We start from the raw sequence: 26,374 nt of genomic DNA, 5'->3' as shown, positions 1-26,374 counted from the left end.
TTAGAGAGATTTCCTCTCACTTCCTGTTCTGTCTCCTACACAGGAAGTGCAAGAAATCCCCCAAGTAGTACACAAATAGTCAAAAAACCTGATAGCGCTTTTAAATCTTTTCTATATCGTCCAAAATGTAAAAAGAATTTGGCTTTAGATTTACTTCAAGGCCCTGTGGGAGGGGACAGTCACATTGATTATTGTGTGAGTCTGCTACAGTGTTTCAAGTCTGAATCTGAGATGGAGCCTTACTGCATGCTCCAGCAAGATCAAAAAGCATTGCCCTTAGGAAAAAGAAATAGCAATTTGTATTAACTAAGTTTATTACCTACCTTCCAATACCACTCACGTTGTGAATCATGGGCAAAAACTTTGAGTTTGGAGTTAAGGTTATGAATGCTCGTTTTCTGACATTTCTACGACCTCAATAACAAACCGGCCCCTTGGACAATTCCTTCTTTGCAGATCAAAGGAGCAGCACTCTCCCTGAAGGACAGGCTGCCGGAACATTGTGTGCTGATCTCTAAGAACATCTCGCACATTCAATTCGCACTCCATTAAATGCTTTCCTCCCAAATTAGCTGAACGTGGCTAACGCATCAGATTTGTAGACAGCAGACTTCAACGTCTTTACTCTTCAAATCTTTATTTTCCATTTCTTACTGAAGGTCGGAGGAGCTGAAACATTTATGTGCTAATGAAGTGGTAAAAGGCACTATTTTCTCCCGAGCCCACCAAGATCAGGGACCGCCAAGAGACTTGTAAGTGATACAGTAGGTTATGATAAGACCCTAAGGCTCATTATACATTATACAATTTTCTTGTACAATTTTCCTTTAGATTTTCCAAAATCATATAATTTTAGGTCGGACCTAAAAAGTAAATATCAGTAATGCCTGTCAGGGCCCCCCAATAATGCCCACTAGCACCCACCAGTAATGCCAATCAGTGCCCATCAGTGATGTCAATCAGTGCCACCTTTCAGTGCCCATCAGTGCCTCCTCATCAGTGCCCATCAGTGCCTCCTCATCAGTGCCCCCATCAGTGTCCCCCATCAGTGCTGCTTATCAGTGCACATCAGTGCCATCTATCAGTGGCCATTATTCCCCCATCAGTGCTGCTTATCAGTGCACATCAGTGCCATCTATCAGTGGCCATCATTGTCACCTATCAGTGGCCAAAAATTCTGCCAATTAATGCTGCATAATAGTGCCTCCTCATCGGTGCCCATCAGTGCCAACTCATCAGTGCCGCCTCATCAGTGCAGCCTATCAGTGCCCATCAGTGCAGCCTCATCAACGCACATCAGGGAAGGAGAAAAATTACTTATTTACAGAAAACGTACTTACTTATTTACAGTTAAAAAAAAATCGGGTTTTTTTTTTGTTTGTTTAAAAAAAAATAAACACCCAGTGATGATTAAATACCACCAATAAAAAAAAAAATCAGTGCTGTATAAAAAAAATGATAAAAATGTCATACTGGTACAGCGTTGCATGACCGCACAATTGTCATTCAAAGTGTGACAATGCTAAAAGCTGAAAATTGGCCTGGGCAGGAAGGAGGTAAAAGTGCCCTGAATTAAAGCGGTTAAAGATGCCTCCTCCTGGCAATCAAAATATTCTTCTAACAGAGTGTCAGTCAGGGGTTTTTAAAGTAGACAAATAGTATAGCCAAGTAAAACTTTCTGCTACCCTGACCATCATATTCAAGTCAAGCTAGCTAAAGACATAAAAATAATTACCTTCATTGCTCAAGCTTTTTATGGCAACTAACCACATGACCAAATACCAAAGTATTGGTCAAATGACAATCCAGGAGATGATTTTTCTATATTCTAATTCTCCTCAGCAGCAAAGTTTCACACACGGAGGACCTGATCAGGGCAGAGCAGGTGGATGACAGGCCAGTGTTTATGCATAGGGGACACGGACACGATCTGATCTATCTGTAGAGAGGAGGATCCCCTTCTGTTTGTTTTTAACGGATCAGATTGGATCAGAGGTAGGCGGGTGTAAATGGACTTGTCGGTCCATATGGGTGAATGGACCTTCCGATCAGGTCCACCTGGAAAACTGACCTGTCCTGATTGGAACGGTCGTGTGAAAGGGGCCTTAGTGCTCTTCCGTTAATTAATCCTTCTCTTTTCTCTATGAGAGGATGTCTCACATTTTAATAACATTTCCTCTCACTTCCTGTTGTGTTTCTGGGACAGGGAGTATGGGGAAATCTCTCTAATAGGACACAGATAGGGAAAAAAAACACATCCGACAGGGGTGTTTTCCCTACACTATAAAAAACAAAAAGTCTTGGCTTTTGATACACTCTAAATTGGGAGCATCTCAAGTGACAATAGCCCATCAACAATCACAGCTACATTACATTGGCCAGTCACAGTGTTCTTACCTTTTTCTCCAAAGTTGTCACTTCAGTTGTCAATTCTTCAACCCTTCGGTGTAAACACTGGCTGTCCTCCTGTGCCTGTCCCAGCAGGATCTGGTCATTATTCAGCCGCATCTGTAACTCCAGGAGCTGCCAAAGAAAATGTAAAATGATTAGGAGAATATTAGGGAGTTAGACAGCCAGGTTTGAAAAACCTTCCTCTAAATGAACTGAAGTTTTCACTTTTCCATGTAGATAAGGGAAGAGGAAACAAAATCTCACATTAATATCCATTAAGGTTGGGTGAGAATTAAGTCACATCACTGCAAAAGCTTACCCAAGGATGGACAAATAACTCTACTTGTAGTCTTTGCAAAGATATTTGCCCATCTATAATCACTCTTAGACATGATCTTTGTATCTATGGGCCCTCCAGACACCATCTTTTCTCAGTGTTAGTGATAAAAAAAACTCCAACCCAACTGAAATGTTCCCCCAGATAAAATAAGGTCACCTAATAGATACTTCATAGATTGCTCCACCTTTGCTTAGCTCCACTAAAGTATAAATCCTGCATTATTCACTATATTTAACTTGTAATGGACCTATTATTTATTATATTGTTTTTTATAATGCCTAAAATTCTATTCTGAGTATGTCAGGTATTGACATCAGTGCCCGCTAATTTAATACACCTACTGTATACACTATCACATGGTCTAAGGTCAGTTAACCTAACAGATAAGTCTTTGCGTTAGGGAAAAATCCAGCTACAGAGAACCTGCACAATATTGGGAAGACACACTTCATGCAGACAGGGTCTCTCATGGGAACTAAACTAAAAACAAGAATTGGAAATGATAACCGTAAGCAGAAGAAGCAAACATCCCAGCCCAATCTCGGCTTGTTTACTTATCAGCAAGATGTAAGTCACCTCTTTGATGATTTTGATAAAACATGGCTGGTTTGTGTCACTGGTGGGCTAAGCTGGGTTAGAGGGGATGGTTCTATTAGAGGTTATCAGTGGGTGATAACATGATAGCCAGCCTCACAAGACAGATAAGATAGATGCTGTTAGGTTAACATAAACACATGATACGACTTTTATTAATGGTGGATCAAAAATACTCTGAATCAGCAATGACATAACAATGAGCTGTCCCAGGTGTCAAAGGTAACTCTTTTTTTTTTTTTTTTTTACTAACCCTGGTTTCTGATTCTTTATAGTACTGGTGCTGTAAAAGAAGTTGATGTTTAGGGTAATACAATTTATTTGCTAACTAAATAAAAAATAGTGTAAGCTTTTGAGGTATGCTGACCCTTCTTCAGGCAATATTAAAGTGGAAGTAAACTTCCATCACTAACTTTTACCTATAGGTAAGCCTATAATAGGGCTTACCTATAGGTAGTGTAAATATCTCCTAAATGGGCACACAATCTCAGATTATTAAAGATAGATTTGTAGGGAAGGGCTACAGAGCTGACTGTCTTGATGAGATGATCTGACCTGTAGGCCAAGTTTCTCAGGAGGTATGCTTGAGAGAGAAGGTATATATAAACTGTGACAAACATGAAAGGGGATTAATTAGCTATTTCCATGCATAATTTAGAGAGGTGGAGTACATCTTCTGTAAGTATTGGCCAGTCTTGAGTATGGATAAAACCTTGAAGAGCTCACTTCCTGAGAATCTGATTTTTGTTTATAGGAAGGCACCTTCCTTTGGTGATATGGTGGTCAAAAAGATACTTGACCCACCAGGGAGGTTGAAAATGTTTTGGGATAGAGCAGGCTTTTTTGCCTGAATAAAATGAAAGGCATGCCAACAAGTGAACATGCATATTAGAGGCATCACTAGCTTTACATCGACGAGTAATGGCAGGGAATTTGAAATAACGGAATTTTTGTAAAATCTTACTGTAAAATTCCTTTCTCTGAGTCCTCTGACAGTCGCCGCCCCTCAATAGTCTTCACCAATGGGTATTGACCTCTTATCCATAGGAGCAAGCTAGGCATAATATGTGAAAAACATATTTGGACTATATACTGCTTGCTACCAAACTGAGTTGGGAATGCTGATAGCAGGGGGGCATTGGAGCAGTGGGACAGCCCCCTACAGGTGTGTCTATGCAAATTGTTTTGTTTTTTAACAAGTCTTATGCCTAGCTTGCTCCTATGGATAAGAGGTCAATACCTATTGGTGAAGACTATTGAGGGGCGGCGACTGTCAGAGGACGTAAGAGAAAAAGGAATTTAATTCCTGCAATTCTACGCATGTAGTTTATGCTTTAGAATGTCAATGTGGGCTTATGTATATAGGCCGCACTAAAAAAACATTAGGTAAACGAGTGGCAGAGCATATTTATAACATATCCATAGGATATAAAAATCATAGTGTATCCTTTCAGACAAAGGCATAATAGGGACCTCTCAGGATTAAAGTTCTGGGGGATCGAAAAAATGCATCCGCACTGGAGATGTTCCAATATAGTCAGAAAGTTGTTTAAATCTGAAACCAGATGGATTTATCTGATAGATACATTGAATCCTAAGGAAATGAATGTTGAACTAGACCTCAACTGCTTTATAAGTGATTTTTGAATATGAGCCTATATACCTTTAAGGATTGCTGGGTTAATATGAATTGAGTTTTTATTGGATGTGGAAATTGGATCTCCTTGGCGCATGTCTTTTGTATTACGTTAATGAGTTGATGGATGTTTTTTATTATTATTAATATCTTAATTTTGTGTATGTTGTATATAGAGCAAATTAATTAATGTATATAGAGATGGGATTGGATTTGTAGAGCTTGTGTCCGCTTGGCAGAGTGTGTTATGCATCGGGTGTACAAACTTGATTCTTTTTGTATGGAATGCTGTGCAAAAAAGTTTTTTAATTTAGGTATTGACCACAGTGTGTGTGGACTTCGGATTGTTTGACCGGTTCACACTGGCATCCTTAGTACACAGCATGCGATTCTTTTAATACCAGAAGGAGGGGGTTAATGCTCCTGTCCATCTGAGTATAAGTAGGAGAGGCTAGGTTGCTGACGAAGACGTAACAACGAAACGCGTTCGGGGTGTGACCACGTGGCCTCTGAGTGTCAGTCACCTAGAATCTACCTAGGAATCAACAGGGAGCAGTGAGAGATATTGATAGGGGTGAACCATTTGTGTGATATTTGATGTTCTGATTATTTTTAGCATTGCGAGTGTTTTTTATGGGGGAATTTTTGCATAATAAATGGTTATAACAGGATTACGCTATGTACCTCATGTTTCCTCCATTTATGAGCATCAAAACTGAGATCGGGGATCGTACCATCAGGTGACTATCTAAATTATTAATAAGACGTGTAACCTATTGAAATCTGGTGAGTGTGTTATCTGAGGGGACTCAGCTGGAGGTGTGGTGACTGGGCAATCTGGTGTGATTACGTTGACCACCTGCAGATAACATAGTGGATCACTATCACTATTCACTGGGCTGAGTTTCTTGGACTGTGTGGACACCCCTTTTTGATACATAAACGTGAAGCGCTTCTAGAGCTGGACAAATTATATGTACATATATATATATCTTCTTCAGCCGCTTATTATTTAAATTTTTTTTGTATGAGCTGTTTTTAAATGTTATTTTAAATTGAATATTTTGTAACACATGTTCACTGGGTTTGGTTACATGGTTTGACTGTTTACCACTTTTGCATAAATATAACACATCTAATCAACCTATTCAATTTGTATTAAATCAGAAAAGCCAGTGCAATACGTTGACGGTAGATCTAAAGAGGATTGTACAATCAACTTGTGTAGCATTGCTGGTAAGCCTCAATTGTTAGTCATTATTTTTCTTGGATACAGTATAATTTATAAAAATAAAAACCTCCTCCTGAAAACAAGTCTGTAACATATGAATAAAGATCAGAGTATTTTAGAGCAGAGTGAGAAAAAGCAGAAGTCTAGTTCATTTTTAAAATTCTGCCATTGCTTTGTAAACCTGGCCATAGAGCATCGAAATTCAGCTGGTTCACGCTTGGCTGTCCCCCGTTTAAAAGAATGGACAATCAGTTGCAGTCGCTGATCAGTGTATTCTGACAGAAGAGAGTACTGCTGTCAGAATACATTGTCCAGTGAGGACAGGAGATTCCTCCATCCACCCAGTTTAAATGGAATTGATTCATCTTTTAAGGCCCCTATCACACAGGTTGGCCTCCAGCAGCGGATCCACCTGCTCAGCGGGGGATTTGTCCGCTGATCCCCGATGAGCAGGCAGGTGACAGTTCCGTCATGCTGATGCAGAGCAGACATGGACACAGCCCACTGTTCTCTATAGGGGCGGTCAGATGGGAAAGACTGCCTGTCCAGTTTCGTCCAACTGTCATCTGATTTGATCCGCCAGAAGGATTTTGAATGGATCCCCATCCATCTGTTTTTAGTGGACAGGATCAGATCAGATGTCGGCGCGTGTCAACGGACGTAGAGATCAATGGATGGTCCGATCAGGTCCGCCTGAAAAACTGACAGGTGGACCCAATCAGTCCATCAGTGTGAAAGGGGCCTAAGTCTTTTGTAAAGGATAATCTAATAATTGTTTATTAAAAAGCTTAATTTTTTAATTACCGGTATATTTGATTATAAACAATATATGGGACATTTGCGCCCATTACATAGAAAGCCTGTACTTCCTACTTATGGGTGCTGTACAGTGGTTATACTTCACTGTTCCTTTTTATCTAAACAAATCTATTAGTCTGGCCAGGCTAGTTAACATTTTTCTGAAATCAGGACAGCTACAATAAATGTGTCACAAACAGTATGTAAAAACACAGCAAAACTCTAGAAAAGATATGAATAATCATTATTAATGTGTATTATTAAAATACATGATGTGTATTATTAAAAATTATAAAGTATCTGCCTTTTAATTCAATCAGTTATACTTTACCCTGCTACTTATTGTTTCCCATAAAAATCAGAATCTTACTAAATCAATAACACTGGGTTCACATCAATGCGGTAATGCGTTTTTCAGGCACGTTTTATGGTGCATTTTGCATTTTTTAACCCACATTTTTTATGCATTTTTGCATGCAGTTTTCGTGAATTTTGTGGGGGTTTTTTTCCGTTTAAAAACTCTGTATATTGCTGGATGCCAAGGAGCGGGCCAGTGAGCCGGCTGCCATATCCTTTCCAACTGATGTGGGAAAAAACTATGGATCTACATCGGGGGACATTATTTTGGGATTTTTAATAAAGGAATTGTCAAAAACTGTTTTTGTATTTTTTTTTTGGTGAAAGAGTAGGGAAACAATGCACCCCATACTCATAGACATAGGGGGGGGGCAGGATCTAGAGACCCCCTTGTAAAAGGGGACTTCCAGATTCTGATAAGCCCTCCCCCCAAGGCCCCCACAACCACAGCCCAGGATTGTGGGGGAAGAGGCCTTTGTCCCCATCAACAAGGGGTCAAGGCGGTTTGGGGTGGGGGGCAGAGCCCCCCCTGCCCCACAGCACCGGCCCCATGTTGAGGGCATGCAGCCTGGTATGGTTCAGGAGGGGAGGGGGCACTCGCTCGTCCCCTCCCTTTCCTGGTATGGATATGGAGGGGAAGCCCACACTAAACTGAAATTAAAAAAAACGGCATGGGGTTCCCCTCTATATTTATACCAGACACAAATGGCCTGGTATGGATCTGGGGGGGACCCCACGCCATTTTTTCCACAAATTTTTTTGCAGGCAATTTTTTGTAATACTCAGATGACATGCAAAACGCAATCTGCTGTGGGAAAAAAAAAAAAAAAAGCCCCCGACCCTTTCCAAAGAGGCACCAGCTGCAATACTGCATTGCACTTTAACAATGAATCGTAGCACGTTCATAACGCACACCAGCATGCCTGTGTTTTGTGCACCTGAATAAGCCCTTAGAACACAGTCATAACATCATCTGGCACATATCGGAAAATGTAGTATGTCTGATAAAAGGTAATACAAAAGTATAAAGGAGAACAGAGATAGCCACGTGTGGTCCATAATCATTGGAATAGCCCTTATTTCATCATTTATAAAACATGTATGCCATTAGCTAATATCATAGTGGAATGCTGAAGACTTTAGCCCATTCCTATTTTTATTTCTCTTGAACTGGGTTCAAATTTTGCTGTTTCACGCCATCAGACTGCAGTCTCTCTCTCCGACTGTGACACCATCTGTTGCAGCACCTTGCGAAGAGCACAATACCTCATATAAAACAGGGAGCTGCTGCCGTTCACTGCAAATGCGTGTTTTCCCAGCTGACAATGCAAGAGCGCATCCGATTAATTTTTATGTCAATGACACAACAAGCCGCATAAAGATTATGTTGTTTGCAGTCGGCCTAAGCAGAGAAAAGAATAGCACTGCGAGAGCAAAACATAAAGCACAAACACTGCGCTGCAATACAAAGCAAGAAACCCAGCCTGGATATGTAACGAGCAATAATAACTGCCCCCATGGACATATCTTATTGTAATTGTAAAGTATATGTAGAGATATGTTTTTATTTTGTGAGCACACATTAATAAAAGTTTTTTTTACATTAAAGTGGACCTAACATTCATTTTCCATGCTCAGTAATGTCAGTGTAAGGGTTGCCATACACACTTCAATCTGATTGTACAATCTCATTTACATTTACCAAAGCTATACAGTGTGAGGACAAACCTATATAATCCAATCAATTTCTATATGTAGCACTACTCCCTGGGGAGCTGCTGGTGATGGGTTCCCCTGGGTTACCCATAGCAACAGTACAATAATTCAGCGACTTCAAAGTGCCTGGCTCAGTCAAGAAACAGTCTAGGGGATTTGTTTTTTTTGTGGTTTTATTGAGAACTTGGATAGAAGAAGGGAATGAGTGGGATACTCCAACTTGAATAAACTATGCAAAATTTGCTGGGACGATTAACTGTACTTGAGTGCGGCAAGGCCTTTGCTTCACCTTGTCACTAGAGATGAAGTAGTATTTAATAAACCGCTTTAGATAAGCTGTACTGTACTGCAGAACACTCTTCAAGGCCCTTCTTGGCACCCCCTTGGTTTCTACTCTTCAGGGCTTTCTACATGGCCCCCCGTTTACTGTAATACTCTCTGTGTGAGCTAGCTCCTTGATCCCCTGACTTCACTGGAGTGGTCCCCCTTCCTGGGCCAGACCCTTTAGCAGGTCCCTCAGTACTCACAGACACTGTTTTTCCCAAAAGACTCTGCCAGCAGCTCCACCATCAGTTACACCGGATCCTCTGTAGCTCAGCTCCACACCTGGTTTACTAGGCTGACCGCCTAAGACCACTTTCCTCACACACTGCAGGAGGAGACAGCCATCCACCTCCTCCTGGGACTCTGCTTCCCGCCCCCTCTGCTTTTATGAGCTATCCCAGGATGCATTGCAAGAATGCCCTCCCACTGGGACTCCTAAAAAAACTAATGTGACACTGGCTGGGTTTCCTCCACTGTCCAACAAGCTCCCTCATTGGATACAGTGGGGACACTCCCTCAGACCCAGTGAATCACACCTGGAAACATGTGAAACATGTTATGTAAAAGGGTCATCTGGTAACAAGCTACTTCATTAAAGAGGAAGTAAAGTCTGCTTTTTTTACCTGCAAAGTAAAGGCATAATGTGTTAGTATGCATCGCATACTAGCACATTATGTGACACTTACCTGCAAACGAAGTCCTCGCCGTCCCCTTTGGAGGCCGCATCCATCTTCGCCCGTCTTCCTTCCGGGTCTGCGGACTCCGGCTGTGCTACTGGCCAGAGCCGTGTGACGTCCCACCCGCGCATGCGCACGGGAGCTGCCGGTCACGGCACGGGGCTCTGAAGAAACGACTCGGGCAAACAGTGCACGTTTAGGAGATATTGACAGTACCTATAGCAAAGCCTTACTATAGGCTTACCTAAAGGTACAAACGGGAAGTTTACAACCACTTTTAGGCTTTATTCACACCTAAGCGTATCGATTATCTGTTTTTTTTTCAGTCGGTTTTTTAAGCTTTTTTGCAGCTTGTTTTAATGCGTTTTAGAAGCGTATTACAAGTGTTTTACAGCTTCAGGCGTTTTTGTTGGGCCAATAGAAAGCACTAGGGGTAGGAAAGGGAGAGGATATTAGGGGTGGAGAGCTGCTGTTCGAGCAGAAAACGAACGACAAAACGCTCATAAAATGCTCAAGTCAGGCAGTTCTATTGAAGTCTATGGGGCCAAAAATTATTGTAATCTGCCAAAAAAGAAGCCCATGTACTTTTTGAGCTTCAGGTATTTTGTTTCAGGCGACAGAACGCTCAGATGTGGACAGGGGCCATGAATGGGATGAATGACTTGAAATGAATGGGAATGAATGACTGAAATTAATGGGATTTGACATTTTTTGCGTTTTAGAGTTACAAGCTTCAAGTAGAAAATCGCCCAGGAGTGAATGGGGCCTTGGAGTTAAAAAATATGGAGGATGCAAAGTTGGAATCGGTGGGTCTTCTGCAGATAGCTTACAATAGAGTACAACAAAGCAAAACATGACATTTTGCAAAAGTTTTTCAGGGTACTAAAAGGTGAGTCTCAAAGGACACCATCGACTGGACCCAAAACTCCAAACCTAAAAATGAAAGGCCCAACTTTCAGAAATACAGTTATCTAGGGTGCCAAAAGTATGCTGATCAGGTCCTGTAGCCTAAACTGACTCCACGACGTTACAGTGTAGCTGGGCACAGAAAATGATTTACGCAAGACAACCTTAGAAAAAAAATAATGTGCAGATTGCTTTAGAAGAAGACAGTGGCTGCAGCCAGGCTAAATAATTTAATCAAGGTCATGGAACCATAGTGAAAAAAGGGAATGGGGGGCATGTATCAATGCAAAAATGTGAAGAAAAAAAAAAATACTGTTCGGCAGGAAGCAGCGCTTTTAATGAGGCGACATTAGGAAATACACAATTCCTCCCTCCAAAATTCACACCAGACTCCCCTGGCAAAGCACCTTGTTTTCCTGTTGATGAGGACAAGGGCTTCTTCCCCACAATTCTGACATGGTGGTTGTGAATTTAGACTGTGGTGGTGGAATCACGAATTTTTGGTGATACATTCATCCTTTTCAGCACGGGTCACCCTACCTTGCTTTTATCCTCGGCTTTGTGTATTTAAGGACATTCTCCTATCCATTTTGATTGTTATGGACATTGCTCTTTAGTATTGGTTTTATTATTCACAGCGCTGCACCACTCCTGTATTATATGCATTTTTTCCAATGGCGAGTGTCAGAATACCCAAACGGCAGCTGCATCTAATGGATTTTTTTTGTTTGACAGTTTCTCGCCTGACTCTTTTGATTTTTGAATTGATGGATATGGGGTGTGAGGTGGCCAGCAGGGCCACTCACAATACAAATTTCGTCCAGTTCATCAGGAACAAGCCAAAATTCTCACAGTGCATAAATCATTATCATAATTGGTCAATGACATCACCTGAGCCTTTGTTTTTATTCAGCTAAGAGACTGGGCACAGCCATATACAATGAGCATTAATTAGAAGAAGACACGTTGGCGGGGTGGCACGTTTCTTTCCGGTGGGCCGGTGAATATTATTCACTGTGATTCAGATGGATCAACATAGTTGGATGACATGATTGATGATGTGGGTCTTATTTTTTTTTTTTTTTAGTAAAGGACTTTGTCGCTGGTTCTTTCGTTTTTCCCAATAGAGGACGTTGTCACCAGGGTTTCTTTTTTTTTCCAATAAAGGGAAAAAAAGAGAGATTTTTAAATGAGAACACCGGTTCTAGCAACAGGATTCTCCGTAGATAGATTTCTGCTCCTACAGGACAGGAAATAAAGGAAGTCCTCCCAATGGGACACAGATAGAAAAGGAAGGTGAATATGCAGTCTAAAAACAGAGGTACACTGTCCTTCAGATGGTTAAATCTTCATCCCTAATAGATACATTTGCATAATGATGGACGTGTGTTGGCGAGATTGGCACTCCCTTCCATTTCCCCATTCTCTTCCTCAATGGTCTCCTTCTATTCAGCATCAGCAGAGCGCACAATAAAGTTGCACATTTTATCTCCCATTAGGAAGTGCTAACCCTGCCTTGCTGTGACACAAACCCGATTACATAACTCAGCTTCATGGGAAGCGAAAGAGAGTTAAAATTAGCAGCTCAACTGTCAGTCTATAGGGAAGGCTCCTTGTGCTGTTCATACGCTGACATATATAAATAATTGACTCTCCGCCAGAGGGGAGCGCAATGCAGCCCATGAACTTAGCAAAATGGTCATTCATATACCAACCTATGTGTCTGGCACTGTGAAATGAACTTCTACCAAGGTGTGCGAAAAGCAACATGCAGGAGAATACATTTAAAATGGAAGTATGGGTGGTAATAAAATTACATAAATGATGCAGTCTGTCAATAGTATTACCAAATTTAAGTGGAACTAAAGTCCGCAATACCCAGTATTTACCTCCTCTCCAACAGTCCAACATCTAAGAGGTTCCATGCCGGTAGGGATGAGCCTCAACATAGATCCAGACCGAATACATGCTGTTTGGATGTTCAACCCAACTGTGAACATTTTAAGGCTTTTAAGGCTTTTAGTGTGGACGTACAACACAGCTTCTGGCTCTTAATGATTGCTACCGCTGCATCCCTGCCAGCCAATAATGACACCCTGCCCATTGCTTATATGGCCAGGAATCCATGACCATGTAAGCAAAGGGGCAGGAATATAATGTGACATCATTGCCTAATTATGGGCACGTGGCCACCACTATTCCCGCTCCTTCTCTTGAATTGCCATTGACAGCTTGGAGGTCTGCTATTTATTTTCAGAAACCTTTGAAGGGGTCTGTGTGCCTTTTTTTTTTTTTAAGGAAATTAAAACATGTTTAGTTCCTTTGTAAACATCAGTGCTTAACAAAAAAAATCACTGCTCCCAGCCGAATAGAATTTTGAAAAAAAATGTTTTGCATTGGTACACGTTCCCCAGGGCAGTGCCCACCCTCTGGTTTTTTCACAACCCTTTGCTATTAGCCAAGAAAATGGGCATATTTGATTTGACATATTTGGCTCCCATGGATTTCAATAAGGTTCGCCATCTACACCCAGGACAGTTTGGCTCATCCCTGCTCAACTAATCTCCCCATCTTCTTTCAGGTGCTGGTATTCGGACATCTTGCGGGATGATGTCAGTCACACTGACACCTTGCCAAGAATGTAAATTGAACTCTGCAGGCGTAGCTCAATGTACATTCTACAGAACACCACAAGCAGGCAGGTACATTTATTTTATTGCAGAAAAGACATTGCATGTACATCTAAAATAGTATTGACTATTTTACATGCAAACTTTAAAAGTTAAAAGTTTTGAACTTTTTACTTTTAGGTAAACTTTAAAAGTTACCTAAAGCAGTATTAAACCCAAAACCAAAAATGCATATATTGCAGCTTACCAATTATTAGATGTGGTGACTGCATTTGTTTTCTTTTTTAGACATTTTCCCTCTGTTTTCACCTGTTAATCTGGCCAGCAACACACCTCCTGTATTAGAGTGCCCCCACTCTCGATGAAGAAACAACAGAGACTTGATCTGGTTGGCAGTTGCTGACTCAGATTGCCTGACTTGGCACCAGTCTTGACTTTCTTTGTCACAGTTATATCCACCCTGCATTCTCTCACGAGGACGACACTCCTGCCTACACATAGGTCACAGTCTACCACCTGTCTGCTGTTCCTGTGCTTGTAACCCCTCTGTTTGGGAGTTCTGGCCTGTTATCCCCGTGTCCAGTCTTCTCTGTTATCTCTGGAGGGGAAGCTAACTGGTTCAGATACATATGTCTACCTGTACCAGCGTCTGGCAAGAACTACGAGGCACGTGCCCTTATGCCACCTATTTTCTTTACCAGGGAAGCTGAGCGGGAGGTGTAAGAGTGGACGTTCTTATCTCTTTAGGCTCCTCCACCGTGTATGTGACAAGTGCTTTCTCACCCTAGTTATGAGGTCTGACCTGTCCACTCCCCTCCTGCCAAGGTGGATCTGACAACAGCTATAAAGAAGATGGCTGGTTCAGATTGACATGTACTGTACCTCCTCTCTCTAAAGGTGTATCTTAGGCTAGCCATAGATGAATACATATCTATCTCTGTTCAACCCTACTGAACAATGAGACACATCATCCGTCTGAGGCTACACTCAATGATGCATCACTCCATCCTTCCCTTCACAGAAAACAGAAATTTCATCTCCAGTTGCAGGGAGACATTTCAAATATTATAACTCATCCCCATGACTAAGCTCTGGAGGGACGGTGGAGCGAAACGTGTTGGGGGAGCCCAGGCTGAGGTTGTCTCCCCTACTATCGCACTACTCGCGCCGATGTGTGGCATTGGGGATCCCTTCCCTCCGCATTCCAAATATCATAACTGATATCCTGAGGAGCTCATTGCTTCTAGCACAGTAACCCCCCCCCCCCCCCTCCACACACACACCAACACTAATCAAAAACCCCAAGCATCTTTATATGAACCATTTATAGTCAGCCATACCATTATAAATTGAAGTGCGGACAGATGGCAGTATCTATCCCGCCACTATTTCACATATTTATATGCAAATCATGCATCATTATATATTCATTACATACCTTCCAACTCTACAGGCTTTTTATACACACTTACATTCTGGTTATAAACACTCTCGGTTTCACTTTGTAGTCGCTTCACTTCAGCCTCGCTGGCCTCTTGTATTCTCTGTACTGCCTCCACTAACGCCGGGCCTCCTCGGCTAATAGAGCGCAACTTATCTTCCAACTGCAACACAAGTACTTGCGACTGGGCAACCTGGGTTCGTAGCTCTTGGGTTTCCTGCAAATGTGGTCAAAAGAATGATTCATGAAATTCACAGGGGGCTTAAAGCTGAGCTCCAGCAGATAATAAAGACACAAATTACCACAGCTATGTATTTATTAATACACGATTCATTATATATAATTTGTTACAAGCAATGTAAGTATTTGATTTTGACTTGTCAGCCTTTGAGTCCCTGTACAGCAGAGGTCAGACTGGGGGAGCAAGCAGGAAAAGCAGCCAGTCAGATGTGCTGCAGTGCTTGTATGTTAGTAAGGGATACACGGATTGGAGAAGAGAGTAAACATGTGCAAGACAAAAAAAATTGCTTTGTTTCGTTTAGATTTGTTAATCTAGTTATTAAGTTAAATTCGGTTAATTCATATTCGGGATTCCTGTCCTGAATTCATATTCTAAATTCATTTTATGTCTTCTTCAAATTTTCTTTGAATTTAACGATTTTGAATCGATACATTTCAAATCAGTTGAATCTAAAATTTTTAATTTTTTTTTCGATTTGAATGTAGCAAAATGAGCAAACAAAACAATAATCTTCACCAAATGATTACAATGAGTCTTTATATCATCTTTGGCTTAACAAAAACAGCATTATTTCAAAATGGTACTCTAATACCACACAGTCTTTGATGTCAGAAATATGTTTACAATTCAAATTCGAATGAAACTAAAAATTTGTCTGAATATTTATTTGGAATGAAATGAACTGCACATGTCTAGAAGAGAGCAGAGTGACAGAGATAAGAATTCATTAGTCTGCTACTTCACCATTTGCTGTCCAGTCAAAGACATGTAGGTGTTAAAGTAATATTAAAGGACGATTGTTTTTCCCCTAAAATACCAAGCATGTCATACTTACCTGCTCTGTGCAGTGGTTTTGCCCAAAGCACCCCCGATCCTCCTCTTCTCAGGTCCCCCGCCAGAGCTCCTGGCCCCTCCGTCCCGCATTGTTCCCCAAAACAAGCAGCCCACACAGAGCACAGCCCGGCCCCGCCCCAGCTCTCTCCTTATTGGTTCACTGGCTGTGACTGACAGAAGTGGGAGCTGATTGATCCTGCTGCTGTCTCAGTCCATGAGGAAAAAGAGACCTGGGAGAGCCGCTGCTCTTATGCACATCACTGGATCGAGATGGGGCTTGGGTAAGTATTGGTTTTGCAAAACAAAACCAAAAAATTCCTGACTCAGCTTATGGACAAGTCTGCTAACCAACGGAATTATCCTATACAGTGGTGGCCCGTCCATTGGGGGCGCAGGGGCATCCAGCCCCTAATCTACATGCAGGGCACCGGACGCATGGATTCCAATGGGGTTTTTATATGAAATTAAATGAGGCTCTAATAGGCTTCAAAAAATGGTGGGCCTGGGGTGCAGAGCACTGCGCCCTGAGCCCACCCAGTTGTGTGACATTAGCGAATGAATATTTGCTATTGCCACACTGATTCTCCTCCCGGCCAATCAGGAAGCGGGTCCTGAGTCCTGTTTCCCGATTGGCCAAAAGGAGAAGGCATGCTATTGGCCAAGAAGGGGGGAGGAAACGGCCGCCAAGAAGTGACATGAAGGAGCCTGAGGGGTAAGCCGCAGCCTGTCATTCCGGAGGAACAAGGTAAGCAAACTGACTGACTGACTGACGGGCGGGCGAGAGATGTGATGGTGCAGGCTGGAGTGATATGGGGGGGCAGGCCCATCTGCCGCCCCCCCCCCCCGACTGATGGAGCACCAGCCGCCACTGATCCTGTTCCAAAAAACAATAAGGTGTGACCACCCTCCTCCTGCGCTTGGTATCCAAACCCCTCGACCACACTCCTCACGGGACTCACAGCTGGCTTCTTAGATGGCTTAGGTCTTGCTGCCCATATCGGACTGGGGTAGTCCACCGGTACTGAAAGCAAAGAAACAAAAAAAGGGCGCACCGACCTAGCGCATTATCCTCAATAGAAGGCTTTATTGAAGTAACATTAAAAAGTGGCTACTCACAGACGTAGATAAAGTAAGTCATATCAAGCTCAATTGCTCAAACGTCCGGGTGTAGTCCATACAATCGTTCATAACTGATGAGATGACGGCTGACGCTTTTCGAGGCCCAGCCTCTTCCTCAGAGCCACTGTGTCATGGCTATCTCCTTGGTTTAAGTAGTGATGTACTGATCCAGTCCCTACCCCTAGGTGGGAGTGTCTCTTCCCCCGGGGGAGTGGCTAAAGCACTACAGCTCTTCCTCTCATGACCTCATTATTAGTGGTATACAGTGACATAAATCAATCATGCAGATACAAAACAATGCTAAACATATATGCTAAAAATATATGTATACGTATAGTTAAAACCATGTGCATGAAAATAGGATTAAAATAAAATAAAAGTAAAAACCATATGCATAAAAACTACCATGAGCAGATACCAAAGACTGATGGAGTTGCTTGCTGAGTGCATATAGAGACACTGTAGGAGCTCCCTGAACCGACAATGGAGGGCAGCTAATGTGATCACTATTTGATAATAACCCCCATAATTTTACTTTTTTACCTTTGCCGGTCTGCTGTGGTCTGGGCCATAATCTCACCCACTCCTCTCCATACAATCCCCAAATTGATTCCATCATACAGGAGGGGGAGGGGGGGCGCGGAGAAGATCTGCACCAAACAGGGGGAGTCAAAACGGGGGTGGGGAGCCGATCGATCATTGTGCATCGGTTCCCAGCTCCGTAGAATGCCAATAGAGGGAAGACTCATGCGGAATATGGAGTGGGTGAGATTATGGCCCAGACCACAGCAGACCGGCAAAGGTAAAAAAGTAAGATTATGGGGGTTATTATCAAATAGTGATCACATTAGCTGCCCTCCATTGTCGGTTCAGGGAGCTCCTACAGTGTCTCTATATGCACTCAGCAAGCAACTCCATCAGTCTTTGGTATCTGCTCATGGTAGTTTTTATGCATATGGTTTTTACTTTTATTTTATTTTAATCCTATTTTCATGCACATGGTTTTAACTATACGTATACATATATTTTTAGCATATATGTTTAGCATTGTTTTGTATCTGCATGATTGATTTATGTCACTGTATACCACTAATAATGAGGTCATGAGAGGAAGAGCTGTAGTGCTTTAGCCACTCCCCCGGGGGAAGAGACACTCCCACCTAGGGGTAGGGACTGGATCAGTACATCACTACTTAAACCAAGGAGATAGCCATGACACAGTGGCTCTGAGGAAGAGGCTGGGCCTCGAAACGCGTCAGTCGTCATCTCATCAGTTATGAACGATTGTATGGACTACACCCGGACGTTTGAGCAATTGAGCTTGATATGACTTACTTTATCTACGTCTGTGAGTAGCCACTTTTTAATGTTACTTCAATAAAGCCTTCTATTGAGGATAATGCGCTAGGTCGGTGCGCCCTTTTTTTGTTTCTTTGTCACTGATCCTGTCTAACAGTATGCGTCAAAAACAGGAGTTTAGTTTGCACACATTTGCAAATACATGCGTAAGCTACAGAGCCCTATCAAGGCACCCCAGTATCTGCAGTCCTAACTCTAAACTTTGAGAGCCTCCACAGTAGAAGCACATGCATTATAATGGATAGGCAGAGGGCAGGTGAGCCTGGAGGGGGCCCATCCCTCCTTAAAGGCACAGGGACGCACTGGACAACCAGCATATAGCACCATGGCCGCAAAGGTGTCCAGTACGTTCCCTCACCAGTATTCTAAAAGTACAAACAAATGGCCACTGCCCTCACCTATAACTGGCCTTTTACAGCAAGGAGCACATGGAAGGGCAACGCATGCAAAACAAAACCAAAGAAATTCCCAGCTCAACTTACCAACCAGCCTGCTAACCCAGTGGTCCTCAAACCTGGCCTACATGGCCCACTAACAGGCCAGATTTGCAAGATAACTGAAATACATCCCAGGTGATATCATTTGCTGCTCAGTGATTGCAGTACTCTAGTCTGCATCTCCCCAAGGTAATACTTAAAATCTCGCCTGTTAGTGGGCCCTGAGGACCGGAGTTGAGGACCACTGTGCTAACCAACTAAATTATCCTGTCTAACAGTATGCGTTAAAAACAGGGGGTTAGTTTGCACACCTTTTCAAATACATGTGTAAGCTACAGTAAAGTATTATGGGTGGGGGCCTAGAGGGGCTACGGCAGACAGAGGGTTTTTTACCTTCATGCATAGATAAAAAACCTTGAGCCTTTAAAACCACTTTAACTAACTGCGCCAGAGTAAGATCAGGTTCCTCCTTTGCAAGACAGAACTGTGCTATGTGGCAGAGCTAGGAAATCTCTATAGTGGATGGACAGAAATGCAAAAGCTTTGACAGGTAAAACTACCCCTATACAGTATATGTATTTCACGTGAATGTTACCCCAGTCTGCAGCACTGACAGGAAAAGGATTCAAAGAGGCCCGCAGCAAAAAAAAAAGAAGAAATAGGCAAAGGGCAAGCATGACTAGGCCAGCAGCCAGTACAGCAGTCAGTGGGTTAATGGTAAAGTGGTCAGGGGTCGATAAGGGGCTGTAGGCATTGACTTGTGTAGGTAATGCTAGGGAGGGGAAAGGACTGTGGGAAGGTGGGTAGTGAAGTCTCAGGGGCACTTCGAGGCAGACGGACGACAAAGAAGCTTCCCACCCTCCCGCCCTACAGATGTTTTACTTGTTGGGTGGTTGTAATGTTATGGCGGTTGGGATCCTTGGAGGAGTCCAAATTTTGCTGTGTAAGATCAGAGTAAGGAACCGTCTATAGTATAGCTTTCTATGGTTAATCACTGTTAACGGTGGATTTGTGGAGATAGAGGTGTAAGTGGGAAATGTGGTATTGTCCTCAAGCCGGTGTTCTGCAGCTGAGGATCTTCAACTGGTTCCGCAGTTTGTGTTGGTTTCGGTAGTGCCTCCAAGGATCAGCAACCTAGGGGGTCATTCTTGTTATTGTTCTATATTTCTGTTCTAAGGAATGTTGAAATGGTGTTTATTGTTAATAAATGTCCGCTACAGCCCATTTCACTCCAAAAGTATGTCAGTCGTATCATTTTAGTGATAAGTGGAAAGTGGGGTTCACTGGACTGTAGAGATCTACAAAAGCACATCCAACATTACCCCTGGTATACCTTAGTCATGTGTGTGTGGCAGCAGTGGAGACTTTTACACTGGTGCAGCTACAGAAGGAGATCCGTGTGCAGCAAGTTCTGAGCCTACCCTCTACACAATAGGAAGGCACACAAGATGTAGATTGCAAGGATTGTGGGAGGTGTAGTTTTGACAGGCTAAGCTGGCTTGGTGAGCTGGAAGGAGGAAACAGCAGATCCCACAAACCACTGGGAGAAAGAGGAGAGGTGGTTGTCTTTTGCTTTTCCCAGTCAAAAAGGAGGAAAGGTTTGGTGGTTGTTCTGAGAGGACTGTATGCAGCTTCAGCTGCAAGCAGACCGCCGCTCACCACTGCACCTAAGAGAGAGAGGGTCACAGCAACTGACATCTTCAAACATTGGAGAGAGCCTTGAATGTTGATGGACACTGGAAGAACGCTGCAGACACTGACTGGCCACGCTTCACACAATGAACAGAGAGAATCACTTACTGACACAAGAGTTGGTGAGAGGCTACTGGCCAAAATCTCATTACAGTTTGATCAAAGAGGGACAAACTTGTCTGCCATTAAAACAGAGTGAGTGCCTGTATTATTTCCTAAATGAAAACATTAACCTGAGCGCTACAAAAAAACAGATGTTCTCTAACGAGCTAGCCAGCAAAAGAAGAGGGAATTATACTGTATTACAGACTGTAGTACTCCCTAAATAGGACAGCCCAAGTATAGAGTTTTAGAGGAGTCGCTCCCTTCACCAATTGCGTGCTTCCGTTACAGTATATTTCTACTGTTCACTTATTGCCATATACATGGTACTGTATATATATATATATATATATATATATATATATACATACACATATTCCTTGATGTGTTATTGCTGTTGTTACATATCTCTTTTACGATTGAGGTACTGCCTATACACATTTACCACTTGCCACCAAATCATGAACCTAGTACGTCATTTGACTTTAAGTGGTTGTACCGGGGTGATGCCTGCAGCTGCACCGTTTTTTAGAGCCGATGGTCAGCTCTTTTGTAATAGCAACTGGAGTCGCTAACTAGCCACTCGATTACTACAAGCAGCAGGAGGGGGGATGTCCCTCCCACAGCCTTCCGCGGCTCTCTTAGGCTCTCCTGTCCTACTGGGAGAACCAAACTACCAGCCAACTAGTCCGCCGGCTGGCCGGAGACCCATACAAAGCCGGAAGCGGCTTTGATCTTGTCTCTGCTTTGGTGACAAGACAGGAAGCAATGACATGACATTACCTCGTGTTTACCTGGAAGTCAATGGTACCGTTTTTGAAAAACAAAAGTGTTTAAAACCGCTCATCTTGGCGTTTTTAATGCTTTTAAGTGCAAAGGAGGGATTTGGGGTCTTATTGACCCCAGATCCCTCCATAAAGAGCACCTGTCACATGCTTATTGCTGTCACAAGGATGTTTACATTCCTTGTGACAGCAATAAAAGTGATAACAAAAAAAAAAAAAAAAAATTAAAGCAACAGTGTAAAAAAATAAAAAGAATTGATATGTAAAAAAAAAAAAAAGTGTAAAGTGCCCCAGTGCTGGCGCGCAAAGGCAAACAAGTTTGTCGGTCCTGCACGCATGCAAACAGCGATCATCCTACACATGTGAGGTATCGCCCCAAACGTCAGACCATGAGCAGTAATTCTAGCACTAGACCTCTTCTGTAGATATATAGTGGTAATCTGTAAAGGCTTTTAAATTGTTGCCTATGGTAAGTAAAATTTACATTGTGTGTCGCGGATGCGTGGGCATGTGCAATTTTAAAGCTTCACATGTTTGGTATCTATTTACTGGGCGTGACATCATCTTTTATATTTTACAAAAAAATTGGTTTATGTATTGTTTACTTTTTGCATTAAAATGTAAAAAAGAGTATTTTTCCAAAAAATTTTATTTGTAAAAAAACGCTGCGCGAATACAGTGTGACATAAAAGTGCAAAATCCACCAATTTATGCTCTAGGGCCTCTACTTAAAAAAAAAATATATATATATGTATATATTGTAACAGGAAGTCAGCTAAATCTGGGAATGTAGAGATACATTTCCACCTGATTTAGAAAGTCCATTAATTAATTTAGGGTGTTGGCTACAGAGCTAGCCAGCAGGAAGTTGAAAGGCCTTCACCTGTTCAGAATGAGGGAGTTAAGGCTCTATAATTTGTTCAGAGAAATTCCTATTGTTTGCTGCCTCCTGTCGCCGTGTGGGCTGGGAGAGGAAGGCAGACATACGTGTACCTCCCGACGCCGTGTGGGCATGGGAGAAGGACTGCTGCCTCCTGTCGCCGTGTGGGCTGGGAGAGGGGGACAGTCGGATGTGTGCCTCCCGACAAGCTGGTGAGCATGGGAGAAGACCCCCTACAGCGATGTGAAGCTAAGGAGGGTAACCACGAGTGAAGACGTCTCAAAGGTGAGAAGACAAAGTGTTCCATGTGAAGAGTGTGAAGAGTAAAGGGACCTGTTAAATGAACTGTGTTCAATGTGAAGAATCTGAAGAGTAAAGGATCCTGTTATAAATGAACATGTGCTGTGTGAAAAAAAACAAAGGGACATGTTCAATGGACAATGTTTGTGCTGTGTGAAAAGCAAACAAATGGACATTTGAGTGTCTGCTGTAGGATCAGCAGTGTCGGCCCAACAGTAGGTTGGAAAGACTTCTTAGGTAGGTTCCAGCGTGAGAAGGTAGCCGCCCACAGAGGCAAGGATTTATTTTGTCTTTTATTTTATTTTGGCTGTTTTGACGCTTGCAATTGTGTGAAGTAAATTGCATGAATAAATCAGTCTTGTTTTCAACCTCTGCTCGGCTATCTCTCTGTGAAAACGCACCCCCAAAGGGGTCACCCATACGCCTACCACCGAGCTAATCCCTCACAATATATATATATATATGTTTGGGGGTTCTAAGTCATTTTCAAGAAAAAAAAAAACTGATTTTCCCATGTACAGTATCTCACAAATTTCTCACACATTTTTGTAAATATTTTATTATATATTTTCATGTGACAACACTGAAGAAATGCCACTTTGCTACTATGTAAAGTGAGTGTACAGCTTAAATAACAATGTAAATTTTCTGTCCCCTCAAAATAACTCAACACACAGCCATTAATGTCTAAACTGGTAGCAACAAAAATGAGTACACCCTTAAGTGAAATTTTAAAAATTGGGCCCAAAGTGTCAATATTTTGTACGGCCAGCATTATTTTCCAGCACTGCCTTAACCCTCTTGGGCATACAGTTCACCAGAGCTTCACAGGTTGCCACTGGAGTCCTCTTCCACTACTTCAAGACGACATCACGAAGCTGGTGGATGTTAGAGACCTTGTGCTCCTCCACCTTCCGTTTGAGGATGCACCACAGATGCATCACCTTTACCCTCGACTTCTTTAGCAAGGCAGTGGTCACCTTGGAGGTGTGTTTGCGGTCGTTATGTTGGAATACTGCCCTGCAGCCCAGTCCCAGAAGGGAGGGGATCATGCTCTGCTTCAGTATGTCACAGCACATGTTGGCATTCATGGTTCCCTCAATGAACTGTAGTTCCCCAGTGCCGGCAGCACTTATGCAGCCCCAGACCATGACACTCCCACCACAATGCTTGACTGTAGGCAAGACACACTTGTGTTTGTACTCCTCACCTTGTTGCCGCCACACACGCTTGACAACATCTGAACCAAATAAGTTTATCTTGGTCTCATCAGATCACAGGACATGGTTCCAGTAATCCAGGTCCGTGGTCTGCTTGTCTTCAGCAAACTGATTGTGGGTTTTCTTGTGCATCATCTTTAGAAGAGGCTTCCTTCTGGGACGACAGCCATACAGACCAATTTGATGCAGTGTGCGGCGTATGGTCTGAGCACTGACAGACTGACCCCCCACCCCTTCAACCTCTGCAGCAATGCTGGCAGCACTCATACGTCTATTTTTCCAAAGACAACCTCTAGATATGATGCTGTACACATGCACTGAACTTCTTTGGTCGACCATGGCGAGGCCTGTTCTGAGTGGAACCTGTCCTGTTAAACCGCTGTATGGTCTTGGCCACCGTGCTGTAGCTCAGTTTCAGGGTCTTGGCAATCTTCTAATAGCCTAGGCCATCTTTATGTAGAGTAACATTTTTTTTTTTTTTTTTTTCAGATCCTCAGAGAGTTCTTTGCCATGAGGTGCCATGTTGAACTTCCAGTGACCAGTATGAGAGAGTGAGAGCGATACACCAAATTTAACACACCTGCTCCCCAGTCACACCTGAGACCTTGTAACACTAATGAGTCACATGACACTGGCAAGGGAAAATGGCGAATTGTGCCCAATTTGGACATTTTCACTTAGGGGTGTACTCACTTTTGTTGCCAGTGGTTTAGACATTAATGGCTGTGTGTTGAGTTATTTTGAGGGGACAGCAAATTTACACTGTTATACAAGCTGTACACTCACTACTTTACATTGTAGCAAAGTGTAATTTCTTCAGTGTTGTCACATGAAAAGATACAATAAAATATTTACAAAAATGTGAGGGGTGCACTCACTTTTGTGAGATACTGTATATAAAAAGTGCCAGAAAATGCCTGGTGATCAAGTGGTTAAATATTCCCCACCCAGCCAGGTTTGTTAGAGCATGTGATGCTATTTGCAGAGTCATGGGCACAGGAATAGGGAACCCAACACATTGAACTCTAACAATAAACACCTTGTATTTGCTCACTTTTGATCTGTTAAATATAATATTGAAAACATTTCGATATATCTGTGCGATAAGTGCAAAAAATAAAAAATTGATGATTCTGTGAGAAATCCAGTCAGTATCCTAGGAGAATGTGTTTTGGAGTACTAACACTATACATATAACACTGCTTCTCCACAGACAAGGTAGAATTAGGGTTGTCACCCTAGAATGGGGCTTATTATTTACAGAATCACCAGATGAAAATTAAAAAAAACAAGCCTGAGAATGGAAAACTAATGCAGCCACCACATCTAAGGTCAGGTGAGCTGACACTTTTGTTTGTGGGTTTAGATATTCCTTTTTCACACTGTAATTGAATCTGCATTAAAAACATTCTCAGATGTACAGAGGCAAATTTGTTTGCTGCTTTGATACATGGCAAATCCTTCATCCGTCTGTAGACCGTACTTATTCCATATTGAAGGTCCTAATTATCTCTGAACTCATTCCTCCATGGGGAGAATACACTCTTAAAAGCTTTTAAATGAATGCTTCAGAGAATATTAGCCCAGTGGGAATTAATATGCCATCTCTTTCCATCTCTTTCCATCTCATGTGGTAGCTGTGCAGCACTTGGGACTGCTTGGGAAAACTCTTGTTTAAAGTGCAATAATATGATATACAAGTTGTAAACAAGAATAATAGGGGAGAATATGGAAGTTTTTTTGGCAAGATGACTTGATGAACACTATAGCAGAGGTGTCCAACCTGCATCCCATGGCCCAACATAAAATCGTAAACTTACTTAAAATTGTTGATATTTATATTGAATTTTTTAAAGAATGCTGCCAAAATAAAAATATAACAGTGTCTCTTTTCTCGACTTTTATAAGTTTTATCTTCGCACTCTTCACAATCACGCCTTATTTATGTCATCAGTTTTTGGCATCACCTATAATTGTGAGCAACTGTTTTCAAGGATGAAGCACATGAAGCGCAAAATTAGAACCAAAATATCTGAGAATTAATTGAGAATTGCTACTACATCCATCGAGCCAGATATTGATGCGTTTGTTTATAAAAACAGTGTCAAATAAAAACATAAAACATCTGCCCCACTTTTTCCGTTCATCGGCTATCCTCTTAGTGACGGTTCACACTGGGGCGAGCTGTGAGGCGACCTGGTCACCTCACAGGTCGCCGCAGGTCGCCTCCCATAGGGAAGCTGCGGACCCGTTCTAATAGGAGCGACACAAGTCGCTCTGACCTAGAAAAAGGGTCCGGAGCTTCTTTGGGGCGACCAGGAGGCGACCGCCATAGACTTCAATGTTATGAAGTCCGTGGCGGCC

At 42.5% G+C, this 26,374-nt stretch overlaps 1 protein-coding gene across 1 annotated transcript in view; it reads right to left on the bottom strand.

Moving 5' to 3' along the window:
- The window catches only part of LMNTD1 (lamin tail domain containing 1), a 204,312-nt gene that overhangs the window by 114,712 nt on the left and 63,226 nt on the right, over nt 1-26,374 (bottom strand). Inside the window, exons 6-7 of the mRNA XM_082252711.1 lie at nt 15,073-15,258; nt 2,398-2,523 (exon numbers count right to left, since the gene is read on the bottom strand). Of these exons, the coding sequence (XP_082108837.1) occupies nt 2,398-2,523; nt 15,073-15,258 (312 nt within the window). The remainder of the gene's footprint in view (nt 1-2,397; nt 2,524-15,072; nt 15,259-26,374) is intronic.

This window comes from Pelophylax lessonae (assembly GCF_965119305.1).
Source record: "Pelophylax lessonae genome assembly, chromosome: 4".
NCBI lineage: Eukaryota > Metazoa > Chordata > Amphibia > Anura > Ranidae > Pelophylax > Pelophylax lessonae.
Note: the sequence above shows the minus strand (reverse complement) of the source record. Positions and strands in the feature narration are given on the sequence as shown.